Raw genomic sequence first — 20,008 nt, 5'->3', positions numbered from 1 at the left:
TCCCTTTTTACAATCAACAATGTAGATTTAGTTACAATTTTATCTGCATAGATAAAACCTGTATGATATATTATTATCTCCACAGTCCCCATGTGATATGCATGAATGATATTTTCTATAATATATAGTACATAGTACACACTTGAGACAAAGTGAAAGAGAGTAAACAATATCATAGGACGGACACAATTACAAATAATCATCATTGGCATCTTCTTATGTATAGAATTCTCCTCTGATTCATTCACACTCTCATCTCTCAAACACTCTAAGCTCAACATCTGCAATACATAACATAACATAACACACACTTCATCAAATGGACTCACCTAATTTGCGGTTCCATCCCAAATACTCAAAATCCCACACTTTCATCACACCCTCTCCTACCCTTTTCGCCAACAATTCCAACAACTCCAATTCCATCAATTTTCCAACTTCCTTTGCCAAAAAGTCCCGTGCTTTATTCTCCAAAATCATGGTTTCTTCTTCTGCACCTGCAACAGCAGCAGCGCCCATCACCTTTGGCTTCAAGAATTTGATGGAAACTTTCACTGTTGATGTGCACAGAGCAGAGAACAGGCCACTGAACGTGCCCTTGATTGCACCTTTTACCATTGCATCATCAAGGTTGGAGATGGTAGAGAACGTGGCCATTAGAATTGAGCTCGGCAATGGCTCTGTGGGTTGGGGTGAGGCACCAATTCTGCCTTTTGTTACTGCTGAGGACCAGAAAACTGCCATGGCCAAGGCTTCTGAGGCATGTGCCTTTCTCAGGAGATGTCCTTCACTGACACTGGGTTCCATGTTGGAGGAGATTGCTGCTATTCTTCCTGGCCATGAATTTGCTTCTGTGAGTGACATTCAGTTAAACTCATCATCTTCATCATCATATTAATTTTTTCTACTCATTCTAATGTTTTCCTTTTGTACTTTTGAAAGGGACGTTTTGCATGCCCCTTTGCTACATGAATTCATATGGCTTTGAATTAACTACGATCCTTCTTATTATTGGTAATTAAGGAAATGAAACGAGACTTGTAAAATTTGAGAAAGTTTTAGTCTTCAATTAGGCATTGTATTTTGTTGTATTTATTTGGTTGACTTTTGCCATTATGCCCTGCTTTTTGCGCCTAAAATTTCTGCTTTGATTCTTGTCTTTGGTTGCTTTTGAGAAAATGTGTTGTTTCAAGGTAGCTTAGATTGTTTGAAAGTTGCTAGCTTTTCCTGCACAGGAATCAATATCAAAATGTACAAAGGAAAATGAATCTTGTCCTGGTGCTTTCTTAAGGATAATTCAACCTTTTTCCTTCATACTCCATAATTTCCTCTTAATACTACTATAGCAATAAAGCTATTTTCATTCAGTTGGGATTTATGTAATGTTAAAGGTTAGGGCTGGGGTGGAGATGGCAATAATTGATGCTGTTGCAAATAGTATTCGTGTGCCATTATGGAGGCTTTTTGGTGGAGCCTCAAATACCATAACCACTGATATAACGGTAAGTTGTCATTGATCATAAAGATAAGATTTTAATGGAAATACTTGCATATAAAGAAATCTAAACTAACTCATATCTACAGATCCCAATTGTTTCTCCAACTGAAGCAGCTAAATTAGCTTCTAAATACTACAAAGAAGGGTTTAAGACTTTAAAGCTGAAAGTTGGCAAGAATCTGAATGCAGATATAGAAGTGCTTCAAGCTATAAGGGTTTCCCACCCTGAATGCCAGTTTATTTTAGATGCTAATGAGGGATATAACTCTGAGGAAGCAGTGGAAGTTCTTGAGAAATTAAATGGTTAAAAGCTCACCTAGTTGAATTTTTTTTTTCCATGACTTCCGCTGCCATACAGAAACAAAAATGCACACATGCACCAATTTACTTAGCTTGTGCAAACTTCTGTTAATTGCAGTATTTTAAGAAAGTTGACATGGAACTTAGATTTAAGAATCTTTTTTCTTTCTGTTGCAGAAATGGGGGTCACACCTGTCCTATTTGAGCAACCAGTTCATAGAGATGATTGGGATGGCCTTGGATATGTCAGTAACATAGCAAGAGAAAAATATGGAGTGTCTGTTGCAGCTGATGAGAGCTGCAGAAGTTTAGCTGATGTCTACAAAATAGCCGAAAGGAATCTCGCAGATGTCATCAACATTAAGCTGGCAAAAGTTGGGGTTATCGGTGCTCTGAATCTCATTGAGAAGGCAAAAGAAGTAGGTTTAGATTTGATGATTGGTGGTATGGTTGAGACAAGACTTGCAATGGGTTTTGCTGGGCACCTTGCTGCTGGCCTGGGTTGTTTCAGGTAAGTACATTATAGTTGAAAGATTTTGACACTACTTTAAGTTTTCAGAACGAATTCATATTGTTTTCCTTCTGTTTATTTAAAGCTTTAAATAACCAAACTCTTTTCTAGGTTCATTGACCTGGATACACCACTTTTGCTGTCAGAGGATCCGGTTCATGAAGGCTATGAAGGTATACTCCCTGTAATATGCACATGCAGGCATACAGCTCTTAAATTCAAGGTTTTATGTAACAAGTTGTTTTATTGGTGTCTTTTGCAATCTGATGACATTGAGGTATTTATTTGAACAGTTTCAGGTGCCACTTATAAGTTCAGAAATGTGAAGGGACATGGTGGATTCCTTCATTGGGACAATCTTGCTTAGCAAATTCTGGTTTTCTTGGAGAGTACAACCATAGTTAGTCTAGCATGGCTGCTAACATATGATAGTTGTGAATGATGTACACCTTAAAAAGAATTCAAATTGTTCATTCCTTGTGATTGGTTGGGAAGAAAAACATTACTATAGTTGGTTCTTGAACTATTACCAAGAACCTCTATGATCAGATTGCTTTAATTAGACAAAAATGTGGCTAAAGTACTATGTGAATAAGTAAGAAAAGAAAGGTGTTTTTTATTGTATGGAACTGGGAAGCGTTGTCCAAAACAGTTTGAATGCTACTTACATAAAAAATCAGCTTAAAACAAAAATTAATTTCCATATACAACATTTAGATGGTACTTATATTAGTCATGATGTCTTACAAATTTAGTAAATTTGTTATAGGACTCCAGTCCATTAACCAGGGTCTCTTGTCAGATGGAAGCACAAAATTGAGCTCAAACATCTCCCTTGATATGTTGCCTCCTTCACAAAACCCGACAAGTTTTGCAACTATTTCAGCACTCTCCTTTACATGCTTTGGATTATGGGGTTCTGTCCAGAGCTTGCTCACAAACTGCATCCTCTTCTGCTTCCCAACAACTGGAACATCCCATTTCATGTACAGTGCATCCCTCTCCTCTAGTGTCAAACGTGATCCCAATCTCTTTGCAAGGAATTCCCTTTCTCTTTTCAAGGCTTTGATACTATGTCATAAAATTTATAGTTAACATAAAAGAAAGATGCATTGATATAAAATATCATATAAGAAAGAAAGAAAGAAAGAAAGAAAGAAAGAAAGAAAGAAAGAAAATACCTTGATGACAAAGAGATCGTACGCTCGTCTCCAACATGAGCAGGGCTTGCATTCCCAACTTCTGCCAGATGTTGTTGCAACCATGTCAAACGCCTTAGCTCAACTTCCATGTATATTTGGTCAGCTGGATCTCCCTTGAATAACAAATAAAATTGGGTCCTATGAATTACAGAAACAAAACAAAGATCCCATAATTCAATGATCTGCTGCTGCTGCTCCTGAAATGTTATATGCCATGAAACTTGGGATTCTTCTTGTTCACTAAGACCTTCATTTTCTACATTGTGGCCATTTGCTTCATTTGCTTCAAGCTCAAGAACCTGTACAGATGAATGACGTGAGTGAACAACTAAGAGCATAGCAAGACATAATAGTGTAGACTATTCATGGTAAGGCAGAATGATTTTTAAGTAGATACTAACATACCTGGCAAACAAGTAACTGCTTTTGGTATTGCAATTTGGCCACACGTTCCTTCAACTCTGTAACATAAGTCCTTATACTTCTAACATTCTCTTCTGCAGCATTCTGAAACATTTTCTGCATTTTCTTCATGTTAACTGAACTAGAGCGTCGATAACCTGAATTGTTGTCCCGGGATGAAACATTATCCCCTTCTTCATTCTTTGATGGAGTCTCCTCCTTCTCAGATTCTGGTGGCAAATTCTCACTTGAAACAATGTCTTCATCATCCGGAGCTCTATTTTCGATATCAGATTCCAAAACTTGGTGAGGGGTGGATAATGGTGAGCATGGAGATCTTATAAAATTTTGCCGATTCACAGCATTAATTGAAGCCAAAGGAGGCAACTTTTTCCTTCTGTGTTCTTTTCTCTGTTTCGAGGCTTCGCTGTTTAGTTGTTGATAATTGTTTGGGAGAGACATCACCAGCTTGTCTATGGACCTTTGAACATTTTCTAGCTGTTGCTCAAGATTTGCAATGTTGCTTCCCTGTGAATGAAGACGGGTAATTTCGTGCTTGAGATTAGCACTGATGCTCTTGTTTACAGAAACCATGCTCCCAACTTCAACTTCCTTGGGTGCAGACCTAACAGCACACATTTGCCTTATTTCAGCTTGCAGGTTAGCAATTGTCTCTGCTGCATTTTGGTTCCCTAGTCTGTGACATGCCACTTCCTTCTGTAATACTTCCAGTGCTCGATTAGCTTCTTCCCCCAGCTGCTCCTGGAGATGCTCAAGTTTATGAATTTCATGCATAAGAGTAAAAGGAGCAGTAGATGATTGCCTCATTGACTGCCTTAATGTTGTGTTTCTTATTCTATCTCGTTTTAGTGATGATAGTGAACCAGTGTACGAGAGACACTTCTTGACTGATAACTGAGGTGATTCAACTTGATTTGAGATGTGATGATCCTCCTGAAGTTTTTTGTTTAATTCATCCACCTGAGATTGTGCAAGATCTCTTTGAAGTTTCAGTTGTTCAATCTCCATCTCCATCTGGATATAATTAGGTAATATTATCAGCAATGTAGTAAACATAGTCCTGTCTTATGTCATCATACCTGTTCATAGTAATCATCTTTCTTTTCCAATTTACCTGCTGAATTTTCAAATCCTTTTCCCTTGACTGATCAGGTGTGCTAAGCTCTGCCTCAAGCCTGGCTAATTCCTTTTGCAAATGTTTAACAAGCTGCTTGTCAGAAACAACCTTTGTAGAGTGTTTCAACACAGGAGATTCACGGATTTAGTATCTGGAAAAGGTAAAAGGAAAAAGGAAAAAAGAGGCAAACCAAGAACTTCATATTACCATGTTAACTTGAGCATTATTTGTTACTTCCTTTGCCCGGGTAGCAAATAAGAGAGTATTTCGCGACTGCTCCAGATGACTTAGTGCTGGGCTCAAAGTACATATGATGGCAGTGCGTGCATTCCCTCCGAGAGAGTGTTGCAATATACGGGTGAGTTTTGAATCTCTGTAAGGTATATGACCACTTCTTTTTCCAACACTGTGGATGAATACTAGTTGTCAGAGTAATCACATCAGGCGTGTCATGGATCCTGACAAACAAATAAGCGCAAATGACCGTCTCATAAGATTGTGAACAGCTATTCTGACCTGAGTTTCCGGATCACTGTTGTGAGAGTCATCAGGCTAAGATTAATATGGCAGCCTTCTCTAAGCCTAGTGCCATCTGCATGTGTCTGTGCAGCCCTCTCACTTCCAGCCAGATCAACTAAGTTCTGCAGCAACAAAGTGAGTTTGTTACATCCTATAAAGAACTAATGTGTGCTTAGTTAAAACAAGTTTGGAATTTCGATTTACCAGTGTGGCAAGAAAAGATCTCACACAATCTGAATTTTCACGTAGTGTACTTTGAATTGTCTGCAATATATACCAAAAAGAAAAAAAAAATACTTCCATTACCCTATTATTTGTTATGAGGCATCAAGGGTTTGAAAGAAACAAAAGAAGACTAAATGTTTAAAGCTAACCAGTCTTATTATTTGGTGAGATCTTGAGCTCTTATCATTAAGAGCAGTTTCACCAACCTGCCTTTGAGCTGCCCAAAAATATAAAATTAAAATTTAGGTGATTAACTTGTGAAAAAGAAGGCCATCTCAATTGCAAGCCAAGGCAGTTAGTTTCATTACCTTCACAAATAGATATAAGATATCTTAAATGCTTGTCATCATTTGCAGTTTCTTCCACCAATTTCTCAACAACAGTACCTTTCTACATGAAGTGATTAAAATATCAAGTTGCATTTTCACTGAAACATGGCAATAAATTGTAACATGAAAAGCAAACTAATATGATTTGAACCTAAGGTACTCCCAGATCCATCTCCATAAATAAAATCTCAAAAAATCATTCTATGATTACCTCGGGATCATCTAAAAGCTTCAGACTGCGTCCAGATTCTGAATTTAACAAGTCCCTCACATTTTCATTGTATATTTCAAGTCCAGATATTTTTATAGTGAAATCTCTCTCTGGGGTCTGCATCCATCCGATTCAAAAGTTTAGCTTTGTTTCCAAGTCATATCTAAACCTCATGAACTAGAGTAACTGAGCAAGAAATACTCTTCCTATGAAATAAGAGTAATCCAATTCTACAGCACCAAATATTGATTGATAGCTACATGAAGGTTTCGATAATACTTACATCCATTATATGGTTATATATATCATTGACCGCCTTCTCTGTTATGCCTCTCATTGTGTAAGTCTTTCCACTGCTTGTTTGTCCATAGGCAAAAACAGTTGCTGCAGTGAAATAGTTCCAGTCAAAGATCTATCATAATTCATGTATCTATGTTTCAAGCGATTTATGAAAATTGATAGAAGCAGTACAACTATAATGGGTACCATTGATGCCCATCAATGCAGACAATACAACATTCTTCACTCCTTCATCGTATACTGTCTCGGTTAAACAAGAAGGACCAAAAACTTTATCTGCAGGGGTGAAAGTAAAGTCAAGAACTTGTTAAAATACAAAGACATTATCTAACATGGAATTGATCCGATAATTGAAAAATGAGAAAAATTTAGTGAGGATCAATGTGTGATTTGATACCAAAAGCAAATGAGGTTGGTTGAGTTGCATGTTCAGGAACTTGTGGTTTACACACGATCCGGTGATGATCGACGCAATCCCACGCGACCTGATCTTTAGAGAATTGCTCTCTTCTGTTTAGAGGTCTTAGCCTCACTGTAACTACAATCTTATCCTCCCTTGCTCTTGTCCGTCCAGGGGTTGATGGTGGTGTCGTTTCAATCTTTGAAGCTGGTGTTCCAGGTGTTCTAACAGTCATTTTCTAAACAAAAAAGGGATTAAGAAGGTATTATTAATCGAAATGATAACTAATTAAGAAGTTGAATAAAAGCAATAAATTAAGAGAAGGAATGGAAATGAAGCAAAATAAGGAAAGAGGATAGTAAGCTCACTTGTGTTATAAGTAGCTCAATAACTTGAACTTAAGTAAGATTCTGAACAAGAAGAAGAAAAGATAGCAGCTGCAAGTCTGCAACAATGATAGTTGCATACAGAGAAACGGGAATTTAGGGTTTGAGAGAGAAAAAAAAATGAAGGAAGGATGAGCCTTTGCTTTCATGTGTCTTCACTCTTCAGACTTCAATACAACGCTTGTTCTTACGGGAGCCAGTGGACTCCTAACGGCTACTTTCTTTCTTTTACTTTTCCACAGATTTTTTTTAAGGGAGAAAAAGCAAAAAGGAATATTAGCATATTATAGTGCAATTAATTTTGGGGCTATCCATGCAAAATTGGAAATAAGGCGGCCCACGGGGTTTGAATATCTAGATCTAATGATTTTTTTTTCTTTTTTCTTTTTCATATGTAATGTAACTAGTGTTTCTATTTTTAAAAACTTTTATTTATCTTTACCCATTTTAAAGCACTTTTGGTGAAAAAAGATTAAAAAAATAAAATTGAAACATAATTTTAAAAAAGGAAAAATAAAAATAAAAACACAATGATATGCTCATGCAACTCATGTTCAAGAGTTTTGAAATTTCTCCACCACGAAAGAAGGAAGAACTTGTTTGTAACAAGCTTTCAATACTGAAGACGTTGTATACATTAGGTTCACATTATTGTGCGCGATATTCAGTTTGTAACCAAACAAACGTATGGCAGAGAATCACAAGCAGTGACCGCTTTTCAACATCAATCATAAGTTGTCTTGTAATAATATTCCACACACACCCACAGAATTCTTGACAACATTCATATCCCAAACCGACCAGCATCTAAAGAGTCAAGGATGCAGCACTAGCATTATAATTCATAGTTTAGTCATTAGTGCTATCATACAGTAGTACCAAATTTGCGCCTTCTTATTGTTATACACCAAACACCCATTTTCTTCGAAATCACTACTACTATTTGTAAATATTTAACCATTATTCAAATGGTGGCATGATCCCGGAGATGCTCCCTGTTAATCAATTTCCTCTAGCCATTTTTTCTTTATTAGATTTTCACCTTTTTCACTAAGGCCTTCCACTTATATGATAGAGTTTTCTTTTTCTCCATCCTCCGTATAAACCAACATTCCACTTCAGCATCATCTTTTCTACTGCTTAGGCAAGTTACCACAATCTCCATCGATGGATAGACTTTTTATCAACTTCACACCAAGCAATCAACACAGAGATTTGAGCTTTTGGCCGTAGCAGAGAGAATTGAATGACGTGTCGTCTAATTTACTTCACCTGTGGTGCGGCGCCATGATTTAAAGAACTGATAATCTGGGTGGTTCACCTGAAGAAGCCTTAACCAGTTATCTGCAGCCTGAAAGAGGGAATTCACCAGTTGACCCTCACCAACTCCTTTTTTCATCCACATGGATCCCTTTAACTTATAGGAGGCCATTGCAAAAGTGGACAATGAAATCTTTGGTATGCCATCCATCTCATTGGGATAAACCAATACGGGAGCCGGAGTACGACCACCACCTAAAAAATGAAATTGAAAAAAAGATGAAAATAAATAATCAATGTTGCATGAAACAGAAACATATTTCACATATTTAAAGCATAACATTAGTTTTGCAAATAGCTGTGATAATGGTATTGCTGTATTAGAATGACTTAGGGTGTAAGAACTAAGAAGCCATAGCAATTCAAACATAGGCTTGAAGTTCCATAACTACCTGTTGAGGGTGTATGTAGTGTATGGTATGTAAGAAAGCAGGCATCTAAATCTTTTAATGTTGGACCTGTGGGTATTCGATATATAGGATACCTAGAATATGACAAAAAATTGTTAATTCACTAGTTTAGTACAAAAGCCACACCTATCCAAAATACAAAAACGGGAAAGAAATGAAGCAGTTGATCACCATGCCACAGACATCCAACTAGCTGGCAATAAATCACAACTTCTTAATGACTTTAGGCCAGGATAGTGGCGTGCAAGATATAGTACCTGTCCCAATATTATGAAGTACAAGTCATAAGAAAAGCAATTTAGATTTAGGCCAAACAAGCCACAAGGTAATAAAGATCGATATAAGGTACATGCCTTGTCAGCCAATGGTTCACGGCTATAAGGAGGATCTGGTTCAAAATACTCAAAAACTAGATCCTGAGGATTTCCAGTTTCACTGTCATCACTGGAAAAGCCTTCTTGTATTGTATTGGGCTTATCATGTACAGAAAGCCTGCTCATTCCTAAAGAAACATCACCTGTAAGATATTGACTACTCTGTCCTATAAACTGATCAGTCCTTTTCCCATATTCATAATCACTGCTTTCATCGCTACATGAATCTCTGTAATAATCACCATCACTGTCTTCACTGGTGTACCTAATGAAGCAAGAAAATCAAATTTTATTATGCACTAAAGAATATAATTGTACAAGCTACAGTTGCAAAAGAAAAAGTAAATTCATAATTCATGTTTACTCTAATTAGGAATCATTAGCCACAGAGAGACTGAAAGTAAGCCCAAAAGATCCAACAATTTTAACTTTGCTTGATGAGGGAGAGAAGAAGAAGGAGCAGAAGTAAAAATTGACAAGGTATCAAACAAGGCACACATCTAGACACATCACTCAGTTGTGCTCTTCTCGATCTAATTCTATTTCTCCTGTTATAACTTCTTTCCAGAAGCACAAAAGAGATTCATTCCTGCACGGTACAGTCTATAAGGAATTAAGTTATATATTGATCATATAAACACCATATCAAATATAAGGAGAGTCCTCTCAACAATTCACACTGTATCTCCAAATTACCTCAAACTCCACAGACAATTTATTCACTCTTTCTGATCACCAATCTCGTTTCAACAAATCATATATAAACATTAAACAGTTAGAATAAAACCAATTACAGAACCAAACTTGAGTGACGAGTGAATCATTAACACACTATCTTACCAAGAACTTTAGTCCCAAAAAAAAGAGGATGAGAAGTGAAGCCAAAAGATGCAGGAGTTACAAAATCAGGCAAGATGAAGAGTTGTGAAATAACAAATTTGAATGTTTCACACGGTTATTTTGCAAAACACAAGAGACTAAGTAAAACCCTAAAAGCGTATAGAATAATACTGGTAATAAAAGAGATGCTGCACATATCAAAAACTTAACCTCATTTCGAGTGATCATAGTTACCTATTGTCAGCACATATTGAAGAATGACACTAAAAAATGCCAATACCTTGGCTTAGCACTTGACTTCTGAGAAGATTGACCATACAGTTGGATGGCTGACAAATAAGGTACATAATATTGTACAACAGATTCATTCTGATCAAGAAGCAAGGGCACTCCTGCACCATACGCGCTCCACTCCTTGAATGACTCCCACAGATCATCAAGCGTGAAATAAGACTGATACTCAACATCACAAGTTTTCCAACCTCTCATTGTTGTCTACACCCACAAACAGAATAAAAGAAACAAATGCAATCAGAAGCTAAATCATATAGACTATATTAACAAAATTACAAGTGTCAAAAACATGGTAGCCTACACTAGCTCAAATCATAAACTACTTTAAGTACCTTAACCCAAAAGAGCTAATGTGAAAAAAGATAACCTACATATTATTTATTTGTCTGCATTATGAAAGGACTCATCAAGAAGCAAGATCATGGCATAAACCAAAAGGAGGTGAATAGTGAATAGTGAATAGTGAATAGGAATCATCAACCTTTGAGAAATACTGTGCGGGGACTAATGGAGTTGTGGACTCCAAGAACCTATCAATGTTACTAGCAGTTTCTACAGATTCACAAGGAGATGGCTTTGACAAAGAACACAAAGATTCATCATTGGAATTGTTATTCTCGGAATCTAGAAGCTTAGTCTTCGGAGCTGAATCAGTAGTTTCAGGTTCAGCAGCGTTCTTGGGTCTGTGAAGCTGTTTGCGCTGATTCTGATTCTTCCTTGCCTTCACCGGAATGTAGAACCGATCCTCACCGCGAACACCCCTAAATTGCAGTGCAGTTCCCAGCATTTTCCGAATCCTTAATTTTTCAAGAAAGTACTATATACTCCTCCGTTTTGGTCAGAGAGAAAACGGAGGAAAGTATCAGATGGAAAAGAAACAAGGACCGAATTCCAAAATCTTCTCTTCTTTTTTTTTTTCCCACACTCTTGATTCTCGAAACAAACGGTTCCAATTAAAGAAAGGAGGGAAAAATGAAACTATTGTCGGTGGGAGTGAATAAGGGATGTATGAATTTGTGACGAACCAAACAGAGATTAAAAAATGAAAAGAGGTCTAAGAAATCGGAATCAGCAATTGGGAAGCGACGAAGAGAGAGAGAGAGAGAGAGAGAGAGAGAGAGAGAGAGAAGATTGGAATGCGTGGAAGCAAAGAGAGGAACCGTGAAGAAAAGAACAGAAACGCAAGAGGAAGAGGAAGAGGAAGACGAAGAAGACAAGCTTCAACCACAACACTCTTCTTACACACCCAAAACGTCCCAAAAGTGCACGCTAAGTACCGCGCTCCCTCACGCACAATATAGTTTCCCGTTTCCTTTCTTCTTTTTTTTGTAATTTAAAATAAAAGAAAAATGACAAATACGTTTTGACGCTAATTTTTTTTATACGAGGATCACAGAATTTTTTATTTTAATAAATAAAATAAATATAATAATTATCGAAATAAATAATTTTAAAATTAATTATCGATTTAAATTTTTTAATTACATCGTTTATACTGTAAACAAGATACAACACGTCAGCATGACACGTGTATATCTCGTTTACAGTGTAAACGAAATAAAAGAAGACAAATTCGCTGTGGTTATAAAAGGATGTGTAATCATTGGTATTCTCCACAAACATTCACTATCCTTTTTTCGATCTCATTTTTCTCACGAAAACAAGTGTACAATGGCCGGTAACAGTGTATACATAATTGTGCTTGTTTATCCCAATTGTCGTATGAGAAATGACGACAACGGGGTGATATTTGAGTACGAGGATCCGATATTGTTTCGAACTCAGCTTGTGAATACGTTGTCAGATTTGAAAAGTTTGATATTGAGCAAGTTTGGTGGTATAGCAGTGAGGGATATCGGAAGGGTGGGGTACAGGTTGCTAGCACCCATAGATAACGGCGTATTCCGGTTTCGACTATTCCGACTTCAAGGGGACGAGCATGTGCGACTGATGTTCGACATCCATGGGAAGATCATGGCAGAACAGGTAATGGAGCTTTCCGCCGAGGTGGGAGATAGTGATCGTGGTGGTTCTATACACTCGACCTATATACAGGACGATCGACCTCTCGCACCACCGCCCATTCATGTCGCCATTCCAGTGGATGAGGCGGAGGAGGGCGAGGAGGAGTCGGACAGAGATTACGTGGTGGATAGCACGGACAGTGATTCTTTCAAAGGTGGCGATGAGGATGAGTTTGTGCCAGAGACGCCTGCCCAGACTATGGCGCGCCATGTGCTGCCTCCACCTCACCCAATTCTGACGCTATCAGCGATGTCAAGTCACTATCACAGTCTGGATCTAGACACCATGCATGAGAGGATTCCGTTTTCTAACACGGGTGAAGAGGGTTACAACCTAGACGGTGGGCTAGAGTTTCGGGTCGGCCACAAGTTCAAAAGCCGAGAGGCAGTGCTTCAGGGTGTGAAGAACTACAGTATTCGCAGGAGTGCTGAGTACCGGGTTATCGAATCGGACCGGTTAAAGTACCATATGCAGTGCCGTCAAGCTGAAAATGGATGTCAATGGAGGCTTCCTGTGGCCCTTCGGCAAAACCTCAGATACTGGTAAGTTCGACTTTAATTGTGCTTTTGAGTACTTTTGTATAATATATTAAGTGGATTTGAGATATGGCTGAAGCAATACTGTTTTGTTGTGTTCAGGGAGGTTCAAAGGGTTGGTAGAGCGCACAGTTGTGTTTCGAGGATCACAGGTGTGTTACGCTGGGTTATGGAATTTTGGAGAGATATGCACTGTTATGACAGTATTGCTTTTTTGAATTAAGGGAAGGAAATCAGACCGTCCAATTTCTTTGCACAGAGAGAGGAACACAAATCGAACAACGGTCTGATTTGTGTGGAGCAAAATTTGTGGCGAATCGAAATCGGACTTACCGATTTCTAACCTAAGAAAAATTTTTAATTTGAGAGAACACTAATCGAACGGTCCGATTTGTATTCTGTAAAAAAATTTGAAATGACAGCAAGCGGTTGGACCGTCCTATTTATTTGTTTGTATATAAACTAAATTTTCCAAAACTCTTCGCTTCTTCTTTTTCATCGCATGCTTCAAATCTTAGGAAGTCATGTTCTTCCTCTCCTCTCGTTCTTCTTCTCCATTCTTTCAGAAAAAATAATAGTGAGATTGAGAGTATTTTATATACGTATATTATCATGGATGATAGAGTTATGTTAAAAATATATTATTATGGATAGATTTTATTACAAACATATGAAAGAGTTCAATTTGTATGTGAGAATCTATTAGATGTTATTCCGTTCACATTGTCATTTGAGGAATTAAAAGGTGTGATTTGTGAGAAGATAGATTCTCAAATATCTAGGAGAGTATCGTATATTTTGTACAGGTATCATTTATCTGTGTTTGGTGGGTTTGTTCAATTTCAAACTAAATATGTGACGGATGAAGCGAGTATACATGAAATGTTTTCAATGTATATTGAAAATTGCTACCGAATGTCGTTCATCAAGCTGTATATTGAGTTTGAGTAATCTGAAACGGACCGAAATATTGAATTGGAAGATTATAGTAGTGATAGCGAGGAAGAATTTAAAAATAACTATGAGATCGTTGGTCCAGGTTAAGACGAAGATGAAACTGATGGCACTATGAACGCAGATGTGCAGAGGTTGCAAATGCACTAGCAAACTAGCATCCGTTTGAGGAACCTTCTTTTATGCGGTCGTTGGATTTGGAGATTATGCATGCACCAGAATTTTCTCAATATATGAATGCAGGTATGTAAAGAAAGATAGCTGTATGATAGTTTGATATTGTAGATCAAATAGGTAAGATGAGTAACATATGTGATATGTGGATTATAATTTGTTAAATAGCATTTGATTACTTTATTAGTTAATAGTTCTTTATTATAGATTATATTTAGTAGTTCTTTATATAGGTAAAATAGTTAAAATATAGACTATAATTATATATATTAAAGTATATTTATCAATTGTTTATGTATGTTTTTTTAATTTATTAAATTGTATCTTTGTATAGTTATTTATTTATTTATTAAGTAGCATTTGATTCTTTTTTTTATATTTAATTTATTGTGTAGACAATAAATGATTTATTATTTATAATGTATAGAAAAATTTTAACTGTTAAGATATATATTTAATAATTATTTATGAAAATATATATTTTGCGGTGTAATTGTAGCAGAACTTCCTGTTGTGGTAGATGGTGAATTTATAGTGGGAATGGAATTCAGTTCGAGGGAGGCAGTAATCAAGGCAATGAAAGATTATACCATCTGTAGAGATGTAGACTATCGGGTGTATGAGTTGGAATTGATGACATTCTATGCTAAATGTACACAATATGGCGCAGGTTGTGATTGGCTGATCAGGGTTACCAAAATGCAGAAGAAGTATTGTTGGGAGATAAGGAGGTATAATGGTAGTTACACTTGTATCAGATCTACTATTTCTCAAGACCATTCGAAGCTGGATGTCTACCGTGACACTCCAAATAACCAAATGCTGACAGATGTCTAAAAGAATCATGTCTGGCTCAATGCGTTCAACGCCATAAGCATGCCAAACAAACTGGACACATCGAAAATATAAAATGATTACATAACAAATAATTCATTGACCAAATAAAAGCAGGTACCAATTTTTTACAACATACATGTCCTTCTTGCAGATCATCCAACAACCTCCTATAGTGAGCAAGAGAATGAAATCTGGAAGGCCAGTTTTCACGATCCCAGTTATACCACCTGCCGTCAGACGATTTCTTAGTTAACTAATCTTGTCAGAAATAAAATACAATTTCCTACACTTGTTCAAGGTATACAGTAATTTATTTTACCTGTTTGCAATCGGAAACACTTGGGGATTGCCGAAAATCGGTGCAAGAAATGGTAGACGGATCCAAACCCAAGTAAACAAAAGTGTTAGTGGGCCATCCATCTCCTTGCAGTTGACACGAGTTGCCCTACACAATGATCTATACAAGTGCGCAAAACATGCCTATCCCCAACTAAATTGTATGATCCCAGCAAAGTTACAGAGCAATGGCAGAAATTTTCAGTGTACCGCTGCACCCGACTTGTCTCCAAACAGAATTGTCCCAAATAATAACATTATGTGACACTTTACGTACCTCTGAATGTGAATATCATCAATCAAGACTAAGCCATCTTTCAAACCCCTAAACCACATCAACTTTATGAAACTTTTTCTACAATCCCTCTTCCTTGGTGCAATCCAAAACTAGTGCAAGCATTTGGCCTCTAAGGTCTCAAAACTACTCATGATCGGTCCTGTAACCGAAAGATCATTTGTCGGCAGACCAAGAAATATCGCCACATCCTTGAATGTCACAGCACACTCACCAACCGGAAAATGAAATGTGTGAGTCTCAAGCCGCTATTTCTCGATTAGAGCATTAATCATTGCTGACTGACATTGAATGACTCCAATATGAGAAACGTGATAAAAACCAGTCTTCCGTAAATGCCTCTCAACAATTTGGTTGTACAAATCCGACGGCATTAAGTGGTCACATGTCAACATCCGTGAACCCTATAATATCACATTTTCATTTTAACTATCAGTATAATATAATTATATTAACAATTATATTATTAACTACATTCATATTTATTAGCTTATAACAATAATTAATAAGTACTTTTTTCGTCCCTAAGATCTGAGGTCAAATCAAAATCGTCCCCATCTTTTTTTTCTTATTAAAATCATCCTCAAAGTTACAAAACGTTATAAAATCGTCCTTTTCTACTTCAATTTTATTTTCTTGACCAAATTACCCTTAAAATTAATAAAAATAATATTAAAAAACAAAAACACCCCCCCCCAAACCCCCACCCCCGTCTCCGTATCTCTTCCCTTTCTTCCCTCCGATCCCCTTCTTCCTACCTTTCCTCCTACCCCTTTCTTCGGAACCCCCTCCCAACCATAACCCCAATTCTTCTTCTCTCTCTTTCCGCCACCGTACCATCTCTGCCTCCTTTTCCACCTTCTTCTCTCTCTCCATCACCAACATCAACCCTTCCTCCATTGACGTTGGCCTCACCTTCCTCATCTCCCACGACGACCACTTTCTCGGCAATCCCGGTCTCTCCATAGCCCTCAACGACAACCATGTCAGCATCGACTTCAACGGCGTCATTTCAGCTCTGGCTGTCGCCATCACGTCGTTCTCCATCACTGTCGTTCCTATCCTCAGCCACAGCTGCGACAGCGCCAGCAACAGTAACTTCCCGCACCATCGTTCCTCCTCTTTCCCTCAACTGTGACGGCGATGGACGACAGCAACACCACCCCTCTTCTCTGAGTTCCCCTCTTCTCTCTTTTCTACGTTCTTCTCTCTTGAATTTTCTGTCTTGAATTTGAATTGGTGTTATTGTTGTTGACGGATATTTGAATCTAAATATATTGTCGTTGTTAATTCTGTGTTAGCTTTGCTTATTTTTTTGAAAATAAAAAAAATAGTTGTTACTGTTGAAGATTTAAGTGGAATCTGAATATATTGTTGTTGATGCTGCGTTAGCTTTGTTTAATTTTTTGAAATAAAAAAAAAGTTGTTGTTGTTGAAGATTTGGGTGGAGAGAGAGGAGCAGGGAAGAGGGAGGAGGGAGGAGCCGAGGAGGTAAACAGAGGAGAGCAAAAGAGAGAGATGATGATAAAGGGTAATTTAGTCCAAAAATTTGAAAAATGATGATTTTAAAACGTTCAGTAACGTTGAGAATGATTTTAATAAGAAAAAAGGTCGGAAACGATTTTAATTTTCACGCAAGATGTTAGGAACGAAAAAAGTATTTAACCCTTATTTTACATATATTAAAAATATATTTTCTAACGTCTAAAATCTATTTATGTTATAATAACAGCTATTATTCATTTCCTATTTATATAACCAAAATAACTTTAGTAATCACAAATTATTTATAAAATCCATATATGTGCCTTTTACAACAGCACCTCTAAAATCTATTTATTTTGCAAAAATAATTATTATTCATTTCCTATTTATATAACCAGAATAATTTTAATAATAAATTATTTATAAAATTGATATATATTTTTTATATAACCTCTAACATTATTATTATTATTATTATTATTATTATTATTATTATTATTTAAAAACCAACGTTATTAACAATCATAAATAATATATTAAATTTATATTTTAAATTTAGTGTTACTAATTTATTGTCTAAATTACACTAAATTATGTTAAATTCAATTATTAATAATTATAAATAATTTATTAAATTCATATTTTTTTTTATTTAACTTAAACTACCTTAAATTCATACTTCTACTTCTAGTACAATACAAGTAAAAAAATATATTAATTAAAATTTCATTCCAACACATAATAATAATAATAATAATAATAATAATAATAATAATAATAATAATAATAATAAGTTGTTAATCCTAATTAAATATCTAAACACTACATTTATAATAACATTTAGCTCAATAATTATTCACAAATTTTATAAATTAATTATATTTTATTTACTATTTTTAACACTTAATAATAATAATAATAGCATACATACATATCTAATTTCTAATTAGTACTACTATAATATTTTTACTAAAATCTAATATTATTACTACTGTTTTTATTAAATTAAAATATTATAAAATAAAAATTTACATAATTTAAATGCTTAAAATAATTAACAATGTAAAGTTTTGACAGATTCACTTCTTTTACTTTTGGTTTTTTGGGCATTGTTTTTATTTTTTTATTTTTTTTTGCTGTTTTGTGGTCCAACAATGGTTGAAAATGAAAATAGTAATATAGGATCGGGGGAGCAAGCCGTTTGGGAGAGTATGAGAGAGAGAGTGATAGATGCTGGAAGGGGGTGACATTCGAAGGTATAGAAAGCAACGAAGCCAATCCTAGGATCCCGCTGCATGCGCACCACGTGGACATCAGTACGTAAATCAGATGGTCCGATTTGTGTACCATCCGATTGCTGTAATCGGACCGTCCAATTACACTCCCCTCATCAGACCGTTCAATTTGCTTGGCGCAGCCATCACAGTCTGGTGAAATACCCTATACCCCCATAACCATGTTATACACTAACACTTATTACATATTAAAATTAAAAAAACTCACATTTTTGACCTGCAGATATTTAAATTCTCGAGAATTTAAAAATACATTTAAGTCTCTGACTTTTTCAAAATCTGGACATATTGATTTCTGGGTCTAATTTATTCTATTTTAAAAACTCTCGTACATATGCATTCGTATATCAGTCAGGTTAGTACAACGGAAGTCACGTTTGATTTTTTTTATTGGATCTGACACACCCAAGTAAATAGAAGAATCAATGTGTCTAGGTTTTGAAAAAATTATAAATTTAAATATATTTTCAAATACTCAAAGATTTAAACATTTGTGGGCCAAAAGGTCAATAACCTATTTATCCTTAATATTCGTCAAGGAGTCCAATCCATTATTTTTGGTTGTAATATAATATAGTTACTGTTCTATCTAATCTTAAATTTGTTATTATTATTCATATTTATTAAAAAAGTTATATTAGTATCTATTAATACACTAATAATAATAATAATATAATAAAAAACATATAAGAGTAATTTACTGAAGGTTATAGAAGGCTTAAAGAAGGGGGTTGAATCTATGACCTTCTTTTAAGTTACTGAAATAACCCTTTTAAAACAACTTGCAATCAGAGTCTGTTTGAACTCAGGAGCAGAAAAATTTATGAGACAATTTCATTTTGTCTCATGAATATTAGAAAACAGAACAGAGCATGGAAGAGAGAAGCTGACACCATCATGTATCCTGGTTCGGTTGCTTTTGTACAATTCAACCTACGTCCAGTCTCCACTACAACAGTGGTAAAATTTCCACTATAGTTAAAGTATTACATATACCAATTTCACAGGATTGACACAATCCTTCCACACTCAAGTTCTAACCTAACTTGACTTGGTTATGCTAATACCTAACTATTCATTCTTAGTGCTCACCCAACTAAGAAAGAGATACTTCATAGGTACAAGATACAAGACACAGACTTTACCTAAAGAAATTTAAAATAACTCTAGACTTTTCACTCATGTGTATCTCTCTGTCTTTTTCTCTTTTGGCTCTTTCAATAACTCACTCATTCAGCCTTTTACCTCAAGAAATTACAGAAAGATAAACATTGAAAAGTAAATTACAATATGCTAAACATGAAGGAGATTGACTCTTCAACAGCCTCTTTGCTATGTGATAAACCAGATTTTCTAGCCTCTGATTCAGTTCTTCATTCTGGCAGAATGCTCCTTTGACTAGGAAGTACTGT

General features: G+C 36.0%; 3 protein-coding genes across 3 annotated transcripts; 1 reads left to right on the top strand and 2 right to left on the bottom strand.

Annotated features, from left to right (window-relative positions):
- Positions 1-67: 67 nt before the first annotated feature.
- On the top strand, positions 68-2,938 carry LOC112734739 (L-Ala-D/L-amino acid epimerase). The gene is made up of 6 exons (XM_025784189.3): positions 68-853; positions 1,392-1,502; positions 1,585-1,801; positions 1,976-2,309; positions 2,421-2,482; positions 2,603-2,938. Exons 1-6 carry the CDS (start codon positions 320-322, stop codon positions 2,674-2,676), a joined length of 1,332 nt encoding a protein of 443 aa, XP_025639974.1. The 5' UTR covers positions 68-319; the 3' UTR covers positions 2,677-2,938.
- Positions 2,906-8,042, bottom strand: LOC112734738 (kinesin-like protein NACK1). Its single transcript, XM_025784188.3, has 14 exons — positions 7,404-8,042; positions 7,033-7,273; positions 6,822-6,911; positions 6,619-6,719; positions 6,336-6,452; positions 6,104-6,185; positions 5,945-6,012; positions 5,775-5,834; positions 5,568-5,692; positions 5,259-5,457; positions 5,049-5,159; positions 3,917-4,948; positions 3,491-3,810; positions 2,906-3,380 (listed from the first exon to the last, which is right to left on the bottom strand). The coding sequence occupies exons 2-14, from the start codon at positions 7,268-7,270 to the stop codon at positions 3,053-3,055; spliced, it is 2,871 nt and encodes a 956-aa protein (XP_025639973.1). The 5' UTR covers positions 7,271-7,273; positions 7,404-8,042; the 3' UTR covers positions 2,906-3,052.
- Positions 8,043-8,136: 94 nt separating this feature from the next.
- Positions 8,137-11,966, bottom strand: LOC112734740 (uncharacterized). The gene is made up of 6 exons (XM_025784190.3): positions 11,141-11,966; positions 10,646-10,860; positions 9,505-9,790; positions 9,323-9,408; positions 9,134-9,225; positions 8,137-8,936 (listed from the first exon to the last, which is right to left on the bottom strand). Exons 1-6 carry the CDS (start codon positions 11,444-11,446, stop codon positions 8,680-8,682), a joined length of 1,242 nt encoding a protein of 413 aa, XP_025639975.1. The 5' UTR covers positions 11,447-11,966; the 3' UTR covers positions 8,137-8,679.
- Between the last annotated feature and the right edge of the window lie 8,042 nt (positions 11,967-20,008).

The sequence above is a fragment of the Arachis hypogaea genome, chromosome 3 (assembly GCF_003086295.3).
Source record: "Arachis hypogaea cultivar Tifrunner chromosome 3, arahy.Tifrunner.gnm2.J5K5, whole genome shotgun sequence".
Lineage (NCBI taxonomy): Eukaryota > Viridiplantae > Streptophyta > Magnoliopsida > Fabales > Fabaceae > Arachis > Arachis hypogaea.
The sequence above is the reverse complement of the archived record's forward strand: the minus strand, read 5'-3'. Positions and strand labels throughout refer to the sequence as shown.

Excerpts from the sequence above, each read along its gene's own strand:
- LOC112734738 (XM_025784188.3), bottom strand. The coding sequence starts at position 7,270 with ATGACTGTTAGAACACCTGGAACACCAGCTTCAAAGATTGAAACGACA. Across the intron at positions 5,160-5,258 it reads ATAATGCTCAAGTTAACATG|GTTGTTTCTGACAAGCAGCT; the intron begins GTAATATGAAGT and ends CACTCTACAAAG. Across the intron at positions 3,811-3,916 it reads AGCAGTTACTTGTTTGCCAG|GTTCTTGAGCTTGAAGCAAA; the intron begins GTATGTTAGTAT and ends TCATCTGTACAG.
- LOC112734740 (XM_025784190.3), bottom strand. The coding sequence starts at position 11,446 with ATGCTGGGAACTGCACTGCAATTTAGGGGTGTTCGCGGTGAGGATCGG. Across the intron at positions 9,409-9,504 it reads GTGAACCATTGGCTGACAAG|GTACTATATCTTGCACGCCA; the intron begins GCATGTACCTTA and ends ATATTGGGACAG. Across the intron at positions 9,226-9,322 it reads AGTTGGATGTCTGTGGCATG|GTATCCTATATATCGAATAC; the intron begins GTGATCAACTGC and ends GTCATATTCTAG.
- LOC112734739 (XM_025784189.3), top strand. The coding sequence starts at position 320 with ATGGACTCACCTAATTTGCGGTTCCATCCCAAATACTCAAAATCCCAC. Across the intron at positions 1,802-1,975 it reads AGTTCTTGAGAAATTAAATG|AAATGGGGGTCACACCTGTC; the intron begins GTTAAAAGCTCA and ends TTTCTGTTGCAG. Across the intron at positions 2,310-2,420 it reads GCTGGCCTGGGTTGTTTCAG|GTTCATTGACCTGGATACAC; the intron begins GTAAGTACATTA and ends ACTCTTTTCTAG.